Source organism: Arvicola amphibius, chromosome 14 (genome assembly GCF_903992535.2).
Source record: "Arvicola amphibius chromosome 14, mArvAmp1.2, whole genome shotgun sequence".
Lineage (NCBI taxonomy): Eukaryota > Metazoa > Chordata > Mammalia > Rodentia > Cricetidae > Arvicola > Arvicola amphibius.
Window position 1 is genome coordinate 30,439,862 of NC_052060.1, and position 14,960 is coordinate 30,454,821.

A 14,960-nucleotide genomic window follows, 5' to 3' on the forward strand; every position below is an offset into this window, starting at 1 on the left:
TCTCTCTCTCTCTCTCTCTCTCTCTCTCCCCTCTCCCCCCCTTCCTTTCCTTTTCTTTCTTCCTTTCTTTCTTCATTCATTCCTTCCAGTATTGATTGGATGATTTTTGTCTTGATGTTTCCTTATTTGAAATTCTTTATATATCTTTGATATGAATACCCTTATGTGTGATTGGTGGTTTGTTGTTGTTTGGTGATTTGGTGACTACTAGGTAGACCTGAGTTCCTGGCCTAGAACTCACCAAGCTGTCCTTGAACTGAAAGGATCTACTGTTTCTGTTTCTCAAGTGCTGGGACTAAAGGCATGTGCCACCACACTTGACTAAACAGTGTTGTTCCTCCTTCCTGTAGGCTGTATCTTTATTCTAACATTAGGGTTGTTGGATTTTGGTTTGGTTTGGTTTTTGTTTTGTTACAAGGAAGAATGCTGTTTTAGCCCCAAGTTCAGAAGTTAAAGCTTTTAAGGTGAAAAAATAATGAATACATTGTATTTTTAGTTTTAGTTTTGAGAATTCCATAATGCATATGATGTGTTTTGATCAAACTCCTCACCCATTCTGCCCACCACTCCCCCTCCCATCTCCGTGTGCTCAGTTAAGCACACTGAGTCCACTTAGTGCTGTGTGTATGGGCGTGGGTGCAGGATCACACCTCTGGAGAACACTCTCATTCCACCAGTGTCCAGCCTTTGCCAACAGCTCCTTAACTAGGAGTGGGGTGTCAGGAACCCGTCCGTGTTGGAATTTCGGCTGGCTTGATCTTGTGCGAGTCTTGAGCTGCCGTCACAGTTGGGAGTTAGTGTGTGCAGCAGCCTTGTCGAGCCAGGCAACTGCGTCCACTGCCTCTGCTTCTGCAGCTTTTCCGCTGCGTCTTTCCACAGTGAGTCTGAACCTTGTCGCCAAGGCCTGGGATGTAGAGGACCCATTTAGAGTTGAACACTCCACAGTCCCTTATTCTGTGCATGTTGACTAATTGTGGGTCTCTGTATTAATCACCGGCCACTGCGAATCTACAGTTGTTGGGTAAGAACTTCTGATGCAGTTTATTACTGTGTCCATTTAGCAAAATAAGAGCAGTAGGCTCTTGTCGATGGCTTAGGCAGCCATGGGTGTTTGGTCTGGTTGACAGTGCCAAGTCATGAGGAGTGAGCCTTAAGTCCAGTCAGAACGCGATTGGTTATTCTTAGAACCTCCATTCCTCTGTTTCACCAGTGGCCATATCAAGCCAGGACAGTTGTAACTTCAAGGTTCACAACTGTTCATAATGTTTGAGGGGTCCTATACCTCTCAAAAAAGGTATCCTATACCTGGTACTGGGCTTTTTAAGTAGCTTGTGGTATCTAGTAGAGGCGTTATCCTTCTGGTATAGAGCAGCTCCATTTGAACTCCGTGCTATCCATAGAAACGAGAGACCCTGCCTCAAAAACAAGGTGGAAGGGTAGAACCAGCTCCTGAAAGTTTTTCTCTGACTCCCCTATCTCCCCCCCCCCCCTCCACACACACACACACACACACACACGACTATTTTTAGAAACCATCACCACTGTCCTGCAAAGAAAAAACCCTTGTAACAATTTCATCTCTGTATTTGAAAAAGCAAGAGGATATTTTCCACCTACCCCCAAATATGGTCTCACTGTGTATCCCCACTGGCTTTCCACTCCACCCACCTGTCCTCTTCTGCTGGGATTGCAAGGATGCAACACCTCTTTACTCTCTCTCTTTTTAAATGTGTATGGGTGTTTCGCCTGCATTTACGTCTGCACCATGTGTCACAGTTCTTGATGCTTGACCAAGTTTGTAGACAACTAGAAGGCACTTATCCATTGAAGTCAGTTTTGCTGCCGTGGAGACAGGAACTGGATCGGAAGATAGATGAATTAACAGCGGGCCCCTCGTGAAGACCAAAGGGCAGGTAGAGCGACATCAGAGGCTCCTTGTGGGTGCCACTCTTCAGGTGTGTTGAAATGCATCACACAGTTGGGCATCCCTCACTTAGAAAACTCAGCTCAGGTCCGATTTGCTTTCCAGAGCCGTGCCTACTGAGGACTGACTTCTGCTTCCGCCCCTTTCCTTCCCCGTCACTCATCTTCCCGTGTGCATAGTTTATTCTACTTTGTATAGGGGTCGTATATAATTGAACCTGTTTTCTGTGTGGGAGGAGATAAATCACCACGGATGTTTATCTGGGGTGAGAGAGCGGTGGATGCTTTCTGCTTGTCCCTCCCTGACAAGGTGAATCCCAGGCGGAATCTTCTACCGTCCATACCTCCTTCCTCCTCTCTCAAGTAGCCCCCAGTGTCACCCAAGCTGGCGGGTGATAGAGTAGACCTTCTCAAGGCATGAGGGTACAAGGGAGGGAACCTCGCTGCCCACGAGCCTCACTTTACCCTGTAGTGGGCGGGACTGGACCCGTGAAGCGCTGGTGTGCCAGCCTAACCGTGACTACGGAAGCTTGCAGGATTTCCTTTTCTAATCTTGGTTAAGCAAACACGCAGTTAATGTAAATTATCCATTATCCAGCCCCCGTTTCTCTAATTATGGGTAATGGAGTGTGAAGGGGCACAGCAATCCCTGAGTCATCTGTTTACTTCAGCCGAGCCTCCCCTTGGTGATGGGGGAGGGGAGGCACCTGCCAGTCGGCTGCTCTCTGATGCTGTTCCAAGGCTACCTGAAAGCCTAATGGGCCTGCAAGAGGAGGATGTGGGTGACTCTTTCATTTATTTGAAGTGAGAAATGACATTTTTTTTCCCACCTTGGAAAAAAAAAAAAAGTAAAGCCATCATTGTCACCTGAAGAGGAACTGCAGTCAAATGGAGTCAGTTGTGGCTGTTTGTTTTTAAGACTCAGTGCTGACTTTCATTGTTGGGTGTTTGCAGTAACTAACCAGCTTCTTATATATCCATCCTGACCCGCCGACCCGTGGTGCTCTCCTGGACAGGGCCCACAGGCAGCCTAGATAGAGTCCTACATGGTTGTGGTCTGCTCCGGCAGGGCTGGCTGACCTGAACTCTGGGCCTACTTCTGAGCAGTGTGGTGATCCACATCTCTCAGTCCTAAGCCTAATTATGTTTTATGGCCAGCAGACAGCCCTGCTGTTCATTTTCATTTCTAACAAGGCTCTAGTTGATGCCCAAGGTTCTATCTCTAGCCGCTGGGCTCTAATTGTGGCTAGCTGGCGCATTCACCTGTGCTGAATGAGAAGAGAAAAGTGTGTGATTCTGCTTTGTTCCCAGCTGCAGCCACTGCAGCTACCACTGCCTCCTCCACCTCCTATATTATTTTATTTTATTTTATTTTATTTTATTTTATTTTACTTTTGCTCTTGAGACAGACTTTCTCTGTGTGGCCCTGACTGTCCTGGCACTTGCTCTGTAGACTAGAACCCACAGATCTGCCTGCCTCTCCCTCCTGAGTGCTGGGATCAAAGGTGAGCACCACTACCGCCCTACTTTATGCTTTTCATTGACCAGACTCTTAAAGGAACTTTTAGGGCAAGGGAACTTGAACTTTTTTTTTTTTTTTTTGAGACAGGGTCTCACTTTTTAGACCTGGCTGGCCTGAAACTTAAGTGGTTTGCCTGCCTCTGCCTCCTGAGGGCCGGGATTAAAGGTGTGGTGTGGTGCGTGTCATTTTTAATACTGAAGTTTCATTTTTAAATAAGTTTAGGGAGCTGGAGCAATGGTTCAGCTATTAAGTGCTATTTGCTCTTCCAGAAGTCTCAGGTTAGATTCCTAGCACCCACTTGTGGCTGACATCTTCCATAACTTCAGTTCCGGGGGACCAATAGATACCTTCTTCTGGTCTCCATGGGCACTGCATGTTGCATAGACACACGTACAAGCAAAACACCCATACACATAAAATAAAATAATGAATCTCAGAAAGAAAAAGTTGCTGGGTGGTGGTGGCGCATGCCTTTAATCCCAGACAGAGGCAGGTGAGTTTGAGGCCAGCTTGGTCTACCAGGACAGCTAGGACTACACAGAGAAACCCTGTCTTGAAAAACCAAAAAAAGAAAAAAGAAAAAAAGAAAGAGGCTTAAGGTTTTGGTCTTTCAAATGTAGTGTTTTTCTAAGCCTAGAGAAATGCCTTTCAAATGTATTTTTTAAAGTGTGTTTATTATCGTGTGCGTGCAGTATAATTTGAATTTGATGTAATAGAAGGCAGATCCCAGTGCTTTCTCTGGAATGGTATGTCCTAGATGGTTGAGATAACCATGTGTCATAATGCCACGTGTTGGAATCTCTCTCCATCTTTGGAATGTGGTGACTAACAACTTCATCTTTAAAATTTAAGCTTCAGCTAATTCTGTGTTGCAACACCGCTAAATCGTGTTCCTTGTGTCATGGCTCAGGCTTTGTCTTGTCCTGTTGGATTCTCTGTCCATGCTCCTTAATGGACACTGTCTTCATGGAGAATTTGTGTGTAGTTACTGAAGCTGCGACAGCCGGTTAAGGTCACCTGTGACCTCTCCTACCTGTCACTGCTGGGCTTAGTGGGTAATGACCAGAAGCTGAGGACCGTGTGAGGCACTGGAGGGTGGTACCCTGTCACCGAGTCCCTCTAAAGTTAGGGGACTTGTATTTCAGATCGCATCCAAGTATGACCAGCAAGCGGAGGAAGATCTGCGCAACTGGATAGAAGAGGTGACAGGCATGGGCATTGGCACCAACTTCCAGCTGGGCCTGAAGGATGGCATCATCCTCTGCGAGTAAGCGGCCTTCCCGGGTGGTGTCTGCTCTTCTGCTCTTTCCATGGGCCTTTCCCTTAATAATCCTGGCTCCCCAGCTAGAGTGTCAGCCTTGATAGTCTACCACCGTGTTTCCTTTACTGACTCCAGGGAATCAGCTTAATATCTAATCCTTGTTTTTGACCCATAAAGTGTCCTTGTAATTTTGTTTTTAGACTCATAAACAAGCTACAGCCAGGCTCTGTGAAGAAAGTCAATGAATCCTCACTAAACTGGCCTCAGGTAATTGCCAAGTGAGCAACCTCCAATCCATCCTTTTTCTCCCTCTCCTCCTTCCTCTCCTCCCTCCTCTCTTCCTTCCTCTCCTCCCTCCTCTCCTCCCTCTTCTCTTCCCTCCTCTTCTCCCTCCTCTCCTTCCATCCTCCCTCCCTTCCCTCCTTTCCCTCCCTCTCTCCTTCTCTGCTTCTTTTCTCCTCTCCCTCTGTTCTCTCTCTTGTTCCCCTTCCCTCCTTTCCTTCTCTTGTTTGAGACATGGTTTTCCCTTTGTAGCCCAGGCTGGACAGAACTCAGACTATTCCTGCCTTGGCCTCCCTGGGCCTAGAATTACAAGTGAGCTGCACTATCCCAGTTGGCTTTTTTTAAAATTTATTTATTATGTATATAGTGTTCTGGGCACCAGATCTCATTATAGATGGATGTGAACCACCATGTGGTTGCTGGGAATTGAACTCAGGACCTCCGGAACATCAATCAGTTCTCTTAACCTCTGAGCCATCTCTCCAGCCCCCAGTTGGCTTCTTTTTATTTGGTGAAAAAGGTTAAAATTTTTGTATTGATTGCAGGGGTGTGTGTGTGTGTGTGTGTGTGTGTGTGTGTGTGTAAATAGAAAGCTGTACACGTGGCTATATTTGTTTTTGCCATTAAAATGTTGGCATTATTGCTTACTGAACTGGTCTCTTCTCACGTTTAGTTTTAAACATTTTTTGCATTTAGTTAGTTTGCTTTGGAGAATGCAATTTTACACACATACCATCTGGACCATAAGAATAACGGGGAGGGGGAGCAGTGACCCCTAGTTTATGATGGAACATCGCATCGTGGCTTCATTTTGTTGGCGCTTATGAAATGGCGTTAGCTGTTTATTTGGTCTTAAGTGGGTTTGGGAGATGGCAACCGTTTAGTAACCAACTTACTTTGAAACTAAAATTAAAATACATAGTGAACTATTAATATTTGTGTGTAACTTTTGACAAAGAAAACTCCAGGCCTAGATCACTCTGACACAGAATTCTTAAATACGTGTAAGGACAGTGGGCCTGGGGAGCAGTGGGCAAAGTAGTCACCACCTAAGCCCAGAGAGGGGAGTTCAGATGCCCGTAAAAGCTGGGTGGACATGTAAATACCCAGGTGTGTGGGAGGCAGAGACGGAATCGCCAGGGCAAGCTGACTAGGAACACTGACTGAGTAGGTGAGCCCTTGGTGTACAGAGAAACCCTCCTTGCCTCAGGCAGTAAAGTGGCAGGTGATGGGGAGAAAATCTAATGTCAGTCTCTAGCCTGCACATGTACATGTATACACATGGGGGCACATGCACCTAAATGCCCACATGATGCATACGTGCATACCCCCACACACATTCATACATGACTAGTTCTGTCCTTAGAGAGCTTTACAAAGCAGGGAATGTGGGGCAGTCTGTGGCATGCTTGACTAGCATTTGGGAAGTCCTGGCTTGGATCCCCATAAACAGGCATAAACAGGGGGTGATAGGGCTCACCTCAGATTCCAGCACCAGGTCTGGAGGGTGGGGATCTAGGCAGAAGGTTCAGAAATTGAAGATATGCCGTTGTAACCAGTTTGAGGCCAGTTTGAGCTTCTTGAATTTTGTTTTGTTTTTGTTTGTTTGTTTGTTTGTTTGTTTTGTCTCAAAATTAGAACAGGAAAAAGTGTGGTTTTTATTTTGTTGTTGCTAGGGTTTGTTTTGTTTCGTTTTAAGATCTTAAAGACTGTTCTATAAACCCTTTTCCAGAAAGAGCTGTGTACTTACTGTGTATATGATAGGGAATCTTACCCCAAACCCCTCTGTCTGGAGTCTTGTTACCAGTATCAAGACTGCAGATTCTTGGTGTATCCATAGTTAGCTTCAAACCTGATGTGACTCTTTCTGTTTATACAGTTGGAGAATATCGGCAACTTCATTAAAGCTATTCAGGCTTATGGTATGAAGCCCCATGACATATTTGAAGCAAATGATCTTTTTGAGAATGGCAACATGACCCAGGTTCAGACTACACTGGTGGCCCTAGCAGGTCTGGTACGTACATGCTCTACAGTTTCCTGCACATAGGTGGCTAGTTACATCATTGTTCTCTCAGGGATACACAAACGGGGGGAGTGTGTGTGTGGGGGGCACTGTGTCTTCCATAATTGCTAGCTTCATGAAAAGACTGCTGACCTCAGCTTGTGTCAGATAGGTTAATTAGAACCCTCCCATTTCAAAGGGTACACTATTATCATTGAGTAGCCCTAAGTAGGTTTTCTCCCTCTGGTATGATATGATCTCACCCTTGAAGCCTGTCGGTGGACATCATCTCTTTGTTGTCTCCTCTTCAAAATGCTGGTGGCAGAATATCCGTGTTCCGACTCAGCTGGTGAATGTGTTTATGTCTAGGCAAAAACAAAAGGCTTCCACACAACCATTGACATTGGAGTCAAGTATGCAGAAAAACAAGCAAGACGTTTTGATGAAGGCAAATTAAAGGCTGGCCAAAGTGTAATTGGTTTACAGGTAAGTGGTGTGATATTATTTTTTCATCCATTAACACGGTGTCATTAATTATCGCTACACAAAATGTTATGCCTCTCATGAGGAAAGTGTTCACGAAAGTTCTATAATGCAGATTGCTCACATACATACATGGTTTATACGGTTTCGACCCATTTAAAACCTGTGGTGGGGCATGGCGGCTTACACCTGTAATCCCAGCACTTAACAGGGTGAAGCAGGAGGGTTGCTCTGAGTTTGAAGTCCTCCTGGGCTACATATGAGTTTCAAGACCAGCCTGATCTCCAGAATGAGATCTTGTTTCAAAAAATGAAAATTAGCTGGGTGGTGGTGGCATAGGCCTTTAATCCCCAACACTCAGGAGGCAAAAGCAGACAGATCTGAGTTCAAGGCCACACAGAGAAACCTTGTCTCAAGAAACCTTGTCTCAAGAAACCAGCAAAAGAAAAAGAAAAAGAAATTAAATAACACAACAGCTATAAGAAAATGATGGTGGTGTTTTGATTTTTTTTTTCCCCCAGAGACAGGTTTCTCTGTATGACAGTTCTGGCCATACTGGAACTCACTTTGTAGACCAGGCTGGCCTCGAACTCCTGGAGATCCACTTGTCTCTGCCTCCCGAGTGCTGGGATTAAAAGTGTGTGCCTCCATGCCTGGCTAAAATGATGACATTAAAAAAAAAAAAAAACTTCAGGTATGCTGCTCAGCTTGCCCATTGTTTCTCTAGGAAATTAAGTTTTGTTGTTGTAGTTTTTTCTAATCATACTGTCTTTTTTTTTTTTTTTTTTTTTGGTTTTTTGAGACAGGGTTTCTCTGCAGCTTTTAGAGCCTGTCCTGGAGCTAGCTCTTGTAGACCAGGCTGGTCTCGAACTCACAGAGATCCACCTGCCTCTGCCTCCCAAGTGCTGGGATTAAAGGCGTGCGCCACCACCGCCCGGCTCATACTGTCTTTTAAAAAGAAAGAAAATGCACTTTATAGATGTTACTGACCAAGGGGAGCAATATATACAAAGCCTATAGTACCAGAGTCATTACACACGAGCAGTGTGCAGTATTGCGACCAAGCCTTGCTGATTGGGAAGTTTGTGGTTAGGGTGACTTTTACAGTCTCCCTAAAGAGTGTCACAAAACCACAAACAAGTGGTGTGAAAGCTGAGGACCTCCTTGGTGAACTGCCCCTTTGACTGAGTCTCTGTCGGGTGGCTTTCATTTTCAAAAGTACAACATTGTATAAACGGAGGGCAGTTAGAGTGGACGAGCCCGAACGCTGATCAGCGAGAGCCCCATGCGGTTGGAGCCTGCAGCCTAAAAATTAACACTAGTGTTTGAAAAGATAAGTTAATGGAAAAAAAAATAAGGTTCTGAAATACTATTAACTTCTAAAGGGATATATGTATTTTTGTACAATGTGGGTTTCTGTATATGGCTTTAGATATACTCAGGGACACATATGCAAATAAACCCCAAGGGGTATTCACAGATGTCTGTTGCAAACTCCAGTTGCATCTATACAGATGTTAATATTGCAGTAATTCCCCCTTCCTTTTTTTTTTTTTTGCTATATAAGCAAAAAAAAAAAAAAAAAAAAAAAAAAAAAAAAGATTTACACATACTATATGTATGTGTAAATCTTTACCCGTGCAGGGGTTTTGCTTTTTGTAATAGACATTTTCTTTTGTAAGTGTTTTCTGAGCATGGTGGTGTGCACCCATGAAGCCAGTACTTGGAAAGTGGACCATCAGGGGTTTAAGGTTATTCTTGCCTACCTAGTGGGTGCGGTGCTAGCCTGGGTTTATGTGAGACTCTCAGAAAAGCAAAGCCCCACCCACACTCTTTAAAGTAGTAGGAACTGGTTTCCTCCTCTCACGACACTGATGGTGCTGAGAAGTCCTGGGTCCTGTAGTTCTCAGCTGGGCAGAGAAGTTAATTATTCCTCCGAACCTGCTTCAGTTCACACTCCTGGCTGTCTCTTCCTGGTTCTGACCAGTATACAAGAGTTGTGGGAAGAAAATGTATCTTTCCTCTCTGAAAATGTTGAGGGTGGCTAAGTACGGGCCTTTGCTTTGCTGTTTTAACTGTAACTAAGCACACAGGCTGTGCTTGCAGCAAAGATTGCTACGGACTTTAGCCCAGCACAACATTATAAACTTACTGAAACATTACAAGCTGTTTTTGTAAGTGTCCCTCCCCCGCTTCCTTGTGACTTGATTATGTGACTCTGGAGTGTGAACTTTGTAGATGGCAGCAGAAAGGTCGGGTGCACCTGGACCTGGAGTCAGGCTTGTCCTCTTTGTCCTCTGGTCTACACTGGCTGTTGGGCTCCCTGACTGAAGTGGGCACACTTTGAACTGGTCCCTGTGCTGCAGAGAGTATAGAAAAGAGGGGCGGGGAATCTCTCCATGGTTCTGCCAGCACAGTAGCTTCTTACTGAACAGTACGCCTCTTTCTGCAAGTCTGCATGCAGCTGATCTGTGGGGTTCTATGTATTGAATTGCGTTTCGAGTTTTTCGTTTAGAGGTAGCCCTTCCCATTTTGCTTTCAGAAGCACAGAGGGGAGTCCATACTTAGTTGCTTAGGGCCGCCTTAGCTCGGGAACTTGTAAGTCTCCTGCTTCCCCCCCCCCCCGCCCCAATTTTTGGGTGCTGGGTTCGAGATCTTTGTACATGGCAGGTGAAGACTCTAGTGCCAAGCTACACCCACGCTCTATGGTTCCTCGTTTTTAGTGTATACGTTACTGACTTTTGATAACCAACGCTGATCTTTTCACTTGAAAGATGGGAACCAACAAATGTGCCAGCCAGGCGGGTATGACAGCCTATGGGACCAGGAGGCATCTTTATGACCCCAAGATGCAGACCGACAAACCCTTTGACCAGACCACGATTAGTCTGCAGATGGGCACCAACAAAGGAGCCAGCCAGGTAAGCAAAGGGCATGGAGGCCGCGCTAAGTGAGCACTGACCCCGTGTGTAGCTAGAGTCGCCGATGGTATTTTTCCTATAGTATTTTTAGTCTTCGGGAAAGTAGGCTTTGCTGGGAGAGCAGAAGAATCAAAGGGCCCTTTCTCCAGGCTGCAGAGTGTAGCGTGACTAATGGTTTTGGTTGGCAGCAAGAACAGTTGGCCTTTCTGCCTCAGCAGAAGAAAAAAGTGATGTTTATGTGTGTTCCTGCTCCTAGATCCAAGTAAAAGATGGTCGGTCCTTCCTTACCTCGGTTTGGTTTTGCTTTTCAAGGGGCCCCGTGTTTAAATGGGTCCGTAAGATTATCTGGCATTTCTGCTAAGAGCTGTTTAGTCAGCATATTCTCCCGGAACAGTGAGTGAATAAGGGGAGTGGAGTGGAAGGAAGCACACGGCTGCTTGTAGGGGTGGTGGAGGAGAAAGTTTACCGTAGACACGTGGAAGAGCACAGCCAGAGGCAGGGACATCTGGGAGCATCCAGAGTGAGCATGACCAGATTGAGCTGGGCCATGTGGGGAGAGGGGAACCAGGTACAGCAGCCAGGAGGCCAAAGGTGCAAAAGGGGTGGGGAACCAGAATGTCTGGATTTCATAGGGAAGAGCCTGGGGGGGGGGGGGCAGGTGTGCCAGCCATACCCTGTAGCAAGTAGGGACTGAGGGATGCTGGGAGAACCTGGAGGCCAGCTCCTCTTTGACGTGTTCAAATGGTACATCAGCCATTTGTTCCTGGTTTGAAACTTAACATTGAGTTAGGGGAGAAATGAATTTGTATGAAAGGCTAGTTAAGTAGTTCTGTAACTGTTAGTGTTCTAACTCTTTCTATGGCTGCAATAAAACAGTCTGACCAAAAGTAACTCGGGGAGGAAAGGCTTTGTTTGCCTTACATTTCCCAATCACAGTCTATCCTCCAGGCAAACTAATGCAGGAACCTGGAGGCAGGGGCTTAGGGGAGAAATGAATTTGTATGAAAGGCTAGTTAAGTAGTTCTGTAACTGTTAGTGTTCTAACTCTTTCTATGGCTGCAATAAAACAGTCTGACCAAAAGTAACTTGGGGAGGAAAGGCTTTGTTTGCCTTACAATTCCCAATCACAGTCTATCCTCCAGGCAAACTAATGCAGGAACCTGGAGGCTGGGGCTGAAACAGACACCATCAAGGAATGTCACCTCCTGGCTTCCCTGCCCAGGGGGCCCTCCTGCACTCATTAGCAATCAGGAAAATACCCCTTAGATACACAGACACAGGTCTATCTGATAGAGGCAATTCCTTCATTAGTATAAGAATTTTTTAATAGATGAGGGTGTGGACAAGACGGCCCAGGGTGAAGGCATTTGTCTGGTGACCTTAGTTTGCTCCCTGGAGCCTCCGTGAAGATGGAAGGAGAGCACTGGCTACAGAGCTGGCCTCTGGCCTCCTTATGTGCACCCTGGCCCCATGTCTTCCTAGCATTCCCCTGACCCCCACAACCCCTGGTCCATCTCATTCATACAATCAGGAACTTGTCAACAGGGAGTCATCGGCCCTCCTCATCACATTTTCTGTTACCCAATGGAAAGTCTCTCTCTCTCTCTCTCTCTCTCTCTCTCTCTCTCTCTCTCTCTCTCTCTCACACACACACACACACACACACACACACACACACACACACACACACACAAAACAAGGAGGTACCCTACCCAGTAAGCATTTGAGAGCAGCAGGATTTTATATCTAAAAATAATGGGAGTAAGTTTTGGTAGCCTCATGTTTACGGTGAAATCTACTGTTTTCTCTTTCTGGAGCCTGCCCTTTCATGGAGTCATGAACAGTCGTTTCTTGCAGCTGCCACTCACGTGGGCCTTTTCACCCACTCTGTGTCTGAGAGTGTGCTTGACAAGAGTGAGAAACTGAGCTAGCGGGTGGCTCCTTGTGACAGCCTCTTGAGACGACTCAGTCCCTTAGATTGGTTCGGCATGCATCTAGTTGAATGCTTATTTAATAAGATTGGCCTGAGTGGCCGTCAGTAGACATTCAACGTGTAACGTTTAGGTATGCCACTGTGGAACTCTTTTAAATATAAAAAGTATTAGTTACTTGATTTTTGTGTGTGGCTATTTTGCCTGTGTGTGTGTGTGTGTGTGTGTGTGTGTGTGTATGTATACCACGAACATGCCTGGTACCCTTGAAAGTCAGAAATGGGCATTAGATGCCCTGAAATTAAGTTGCAGATAGTTGTGAGCCACCATGTAGGTGCTGGGAACTGACCCTGGGTCCCCTGCATGACAGACAAGTGCTCTTTACCACAGAGCCGTATTTCCAGCGCTGAGCTTTGTTTTTATATTCTTTGTGTCTAATTCTTTACTTAGTAGTAGGTAGTATTACATATGGGGGGGGGGGACTCAAAGTAAGTTGTTGGAGGCCACGTGGAGATGTTACAGTGGGCAGAATGTGAAAGATGACTTGACTCAGCTCAAGACTAGGTGACTCCCGTCATAAAGATGAGTAGTTTAAGAATATTTTGGGAAGTTAGGTCTGCATCAAACTGATTGAAAGTTGCTCACAGTGTAGACAATGACTTTCACAGTGTAGACAATATTAACAAGTATAGATCTTAGCTCCTGTCTCACCTTCTGTTATGTTCTCATACCAGGCTGGGATGTTAGCACCGGGTACCAGAAGAGACATCTACGACCAGAAGCTAACATTACAGCCAGTGGACAGCTCGACCATCTCGCTACAGATGGGTACCAACAAAGTGGCTTCCCAGAAAGGAATGAGCGTGTATGGGCTTGGGCGGCAAGTGTACGACCCCAAGTACTGTGCCGCCCCTACAGAACCCGTCATTCACAACGGAAGCCAGGGCACAGGAACAAATGGGTCAGAAATCAGTGATAGTGATTACCAGGCGGAGTACCCCGATGAGTATCACGGCGAGTACCCCGATGACTACCCCCGAGAATACCAGTATGGCGATGACCAGGGCATTGACTATTAGAATCACACACGGGAGCGCAGTATTTAGTCCATTGTTTTTATCCAGTGAGACCCAAGCTAGCCTTGAGGAATTCTTCTCTCGTCTTCCTAAAACACTATTATTCTTATTGTACCTTAAGAAAAAAAATGCCTTACATACATTCCTTTTTCCTTTCTCTGCCTCCTCCCCAGATAGTTGCCTTCTAGTGCTGTAACCGTTAAACCCTACAGCATAACCGACAGCACGCGCGTGAGTGAAAAGGGATATGCCGTGGAAGGGCAGCCGGTTCTTATATTGATGAGCTATGCATTTGTTTTTTTACAATCTTACACTTAAACTGGTATTTTTCAAGCAATAGGAACCTATTTTTCTTTTCTACAGTTTAGTGTGTATCCGGCTTATACATGGAAGACTAAAATGTTGATTTGCTAAATGTGGTCTTTGCCAACTAAATCCTAAGATGCAGCGTGTAGAACCTGACACGTGGATGTTTTTTTCTGCAGTCCCGCTTGCTGAGTTTTAAATAAAGTCATGATCAGTGTGCATTTGTGATGATACGTGTACTCATTCTCTTCTCTAAGCCGACAAGGTCTTTTCTGAGGGGCGCTTCTCGAGGCGCGTATACAAAGATGGCAGCGGACGTGTGGGCTTGGATGTGTGCCTGCAGACTTCATTTGTGCCAATGTATCACTGTAGAGTTGCTGTTTCCTCCAACTGTATTTATTGCTGCATTTCTCAGCATAAACTTATCCCATTGTATTTTTTATAAATAAATATTTTTTTTGAACATTCATATGAACCATAGGCTGGTTATTTTCTCTGCTTCTGTGTAGGCAGAGTCAGGTCAGAAATCAGAGGCCTCATTCCTTGGACACTGGGAAGGTATTTCAACATTATTTAACTCATAAAACGTGGCACTCGTGGAGACTGAGTCTAAACTGGGTGTGATGGACTTAACCCCCCCCCCCCAGTATTCCCAGCACTAGAGAGGCTGAAGCAGAAGGATTTCTGCGAGTTTGAGGTCAGCTTGAGACACAGTGTCTGTTTAAGGCTACAAAAGCAAAACAATAACCAAAAGAAGAAAAATTCCCAGTACATTAAGTGACAGCCAAGAGTGACCTGGTTCTTTGTTATGACTTGGCTGCCCTGGTTCATCTTAAATTCACATTGGAATACTAATAAAAGCATTTCTGTCTGCAAGGGAGAGTTACTGTGTGGGCGTTGAGGGTATGATATGAAAGATGCCGAGCTGATGTGGGGGGCGCTAACTGAGGAAAATCTAAGCCATCCTTCTCAAGGGAAGGCTGAACAACAGCTGGGTGTGGGAAAGTACAATGCTTCACTGAGGGAAGTTGGTCGCTCACGCCTTCCGACGTTGTCTCAGCCAGGCGATTTCTTCTGATAGGGCTGGCGGTTGGGCTTAGGTGGTTTTTGTCAAGACAGATAAAGAGATGCTTGAACCCACAGAAATGACATCATCACTCAGTGATGACTCACTCATGCTTCTGGGAGTGCCCTGGAAATCACTGTTGAGACCTCAGGGCTGAAAGGTACCTTTAAGAAGAAATTTGCAT

General features: G+C 45.6%; 1 protein-coding gene across 2 annotated transcripts in view; it reads left to right on the forward strand.

Moving 5' to 3' along the window:
* Nucleotides 1-13,931, forward strand: part of Cnn3 (calponin 3) — a 31,112-nt gene extending 17,181 nt beyond the window's left edge. The window contains exons 1-7 of one of the 2 annotated variants that reach the window (XM_038311548.2): nucleotides 1,424-1,428; nucleotides 4,591-4,712; nucleotides 4,907-4,973; nucleotides 6,868-7,005; nucleotides 7,363-7,479; nucleotides 10,251-10,397; nucleotides 13,063-13,931. In XM_038311548.2, coding sequence (XP_038167476.1) covers nucleotides 4,657-4,712; nucleotides 4,907-4,973; nucleotides 6,868-7,005; nucleotides 7,363-7,479; nucleotides 10,251-10,397; nucleotides 13,063-13,407 — 870 coding nt within the window. In that variant the 5' untranslated portion in view covers nucleotides 1,424-1,428; nucleotides 4,591-4,656 and the 3' untranslated portion in view covers nucleotides 13,408-13,931. Of the gene's footprint in view, nucleotides 1-1,423; nucleotides 1,429-4,590; nucleotides 4,713-4,906; nucleotides 4,974-6,867; nucleotides 7,006-7,362; nucleotides 7,480-10,250; nucleotides 10,398-13,062 lie in introns of those variants that run through there. The other variant, XM_038311546.2, reaches the window with a different exon arrangement.
* Nucleotides 13,932-14,960: the final 1,029 nt, after the last annotated feature.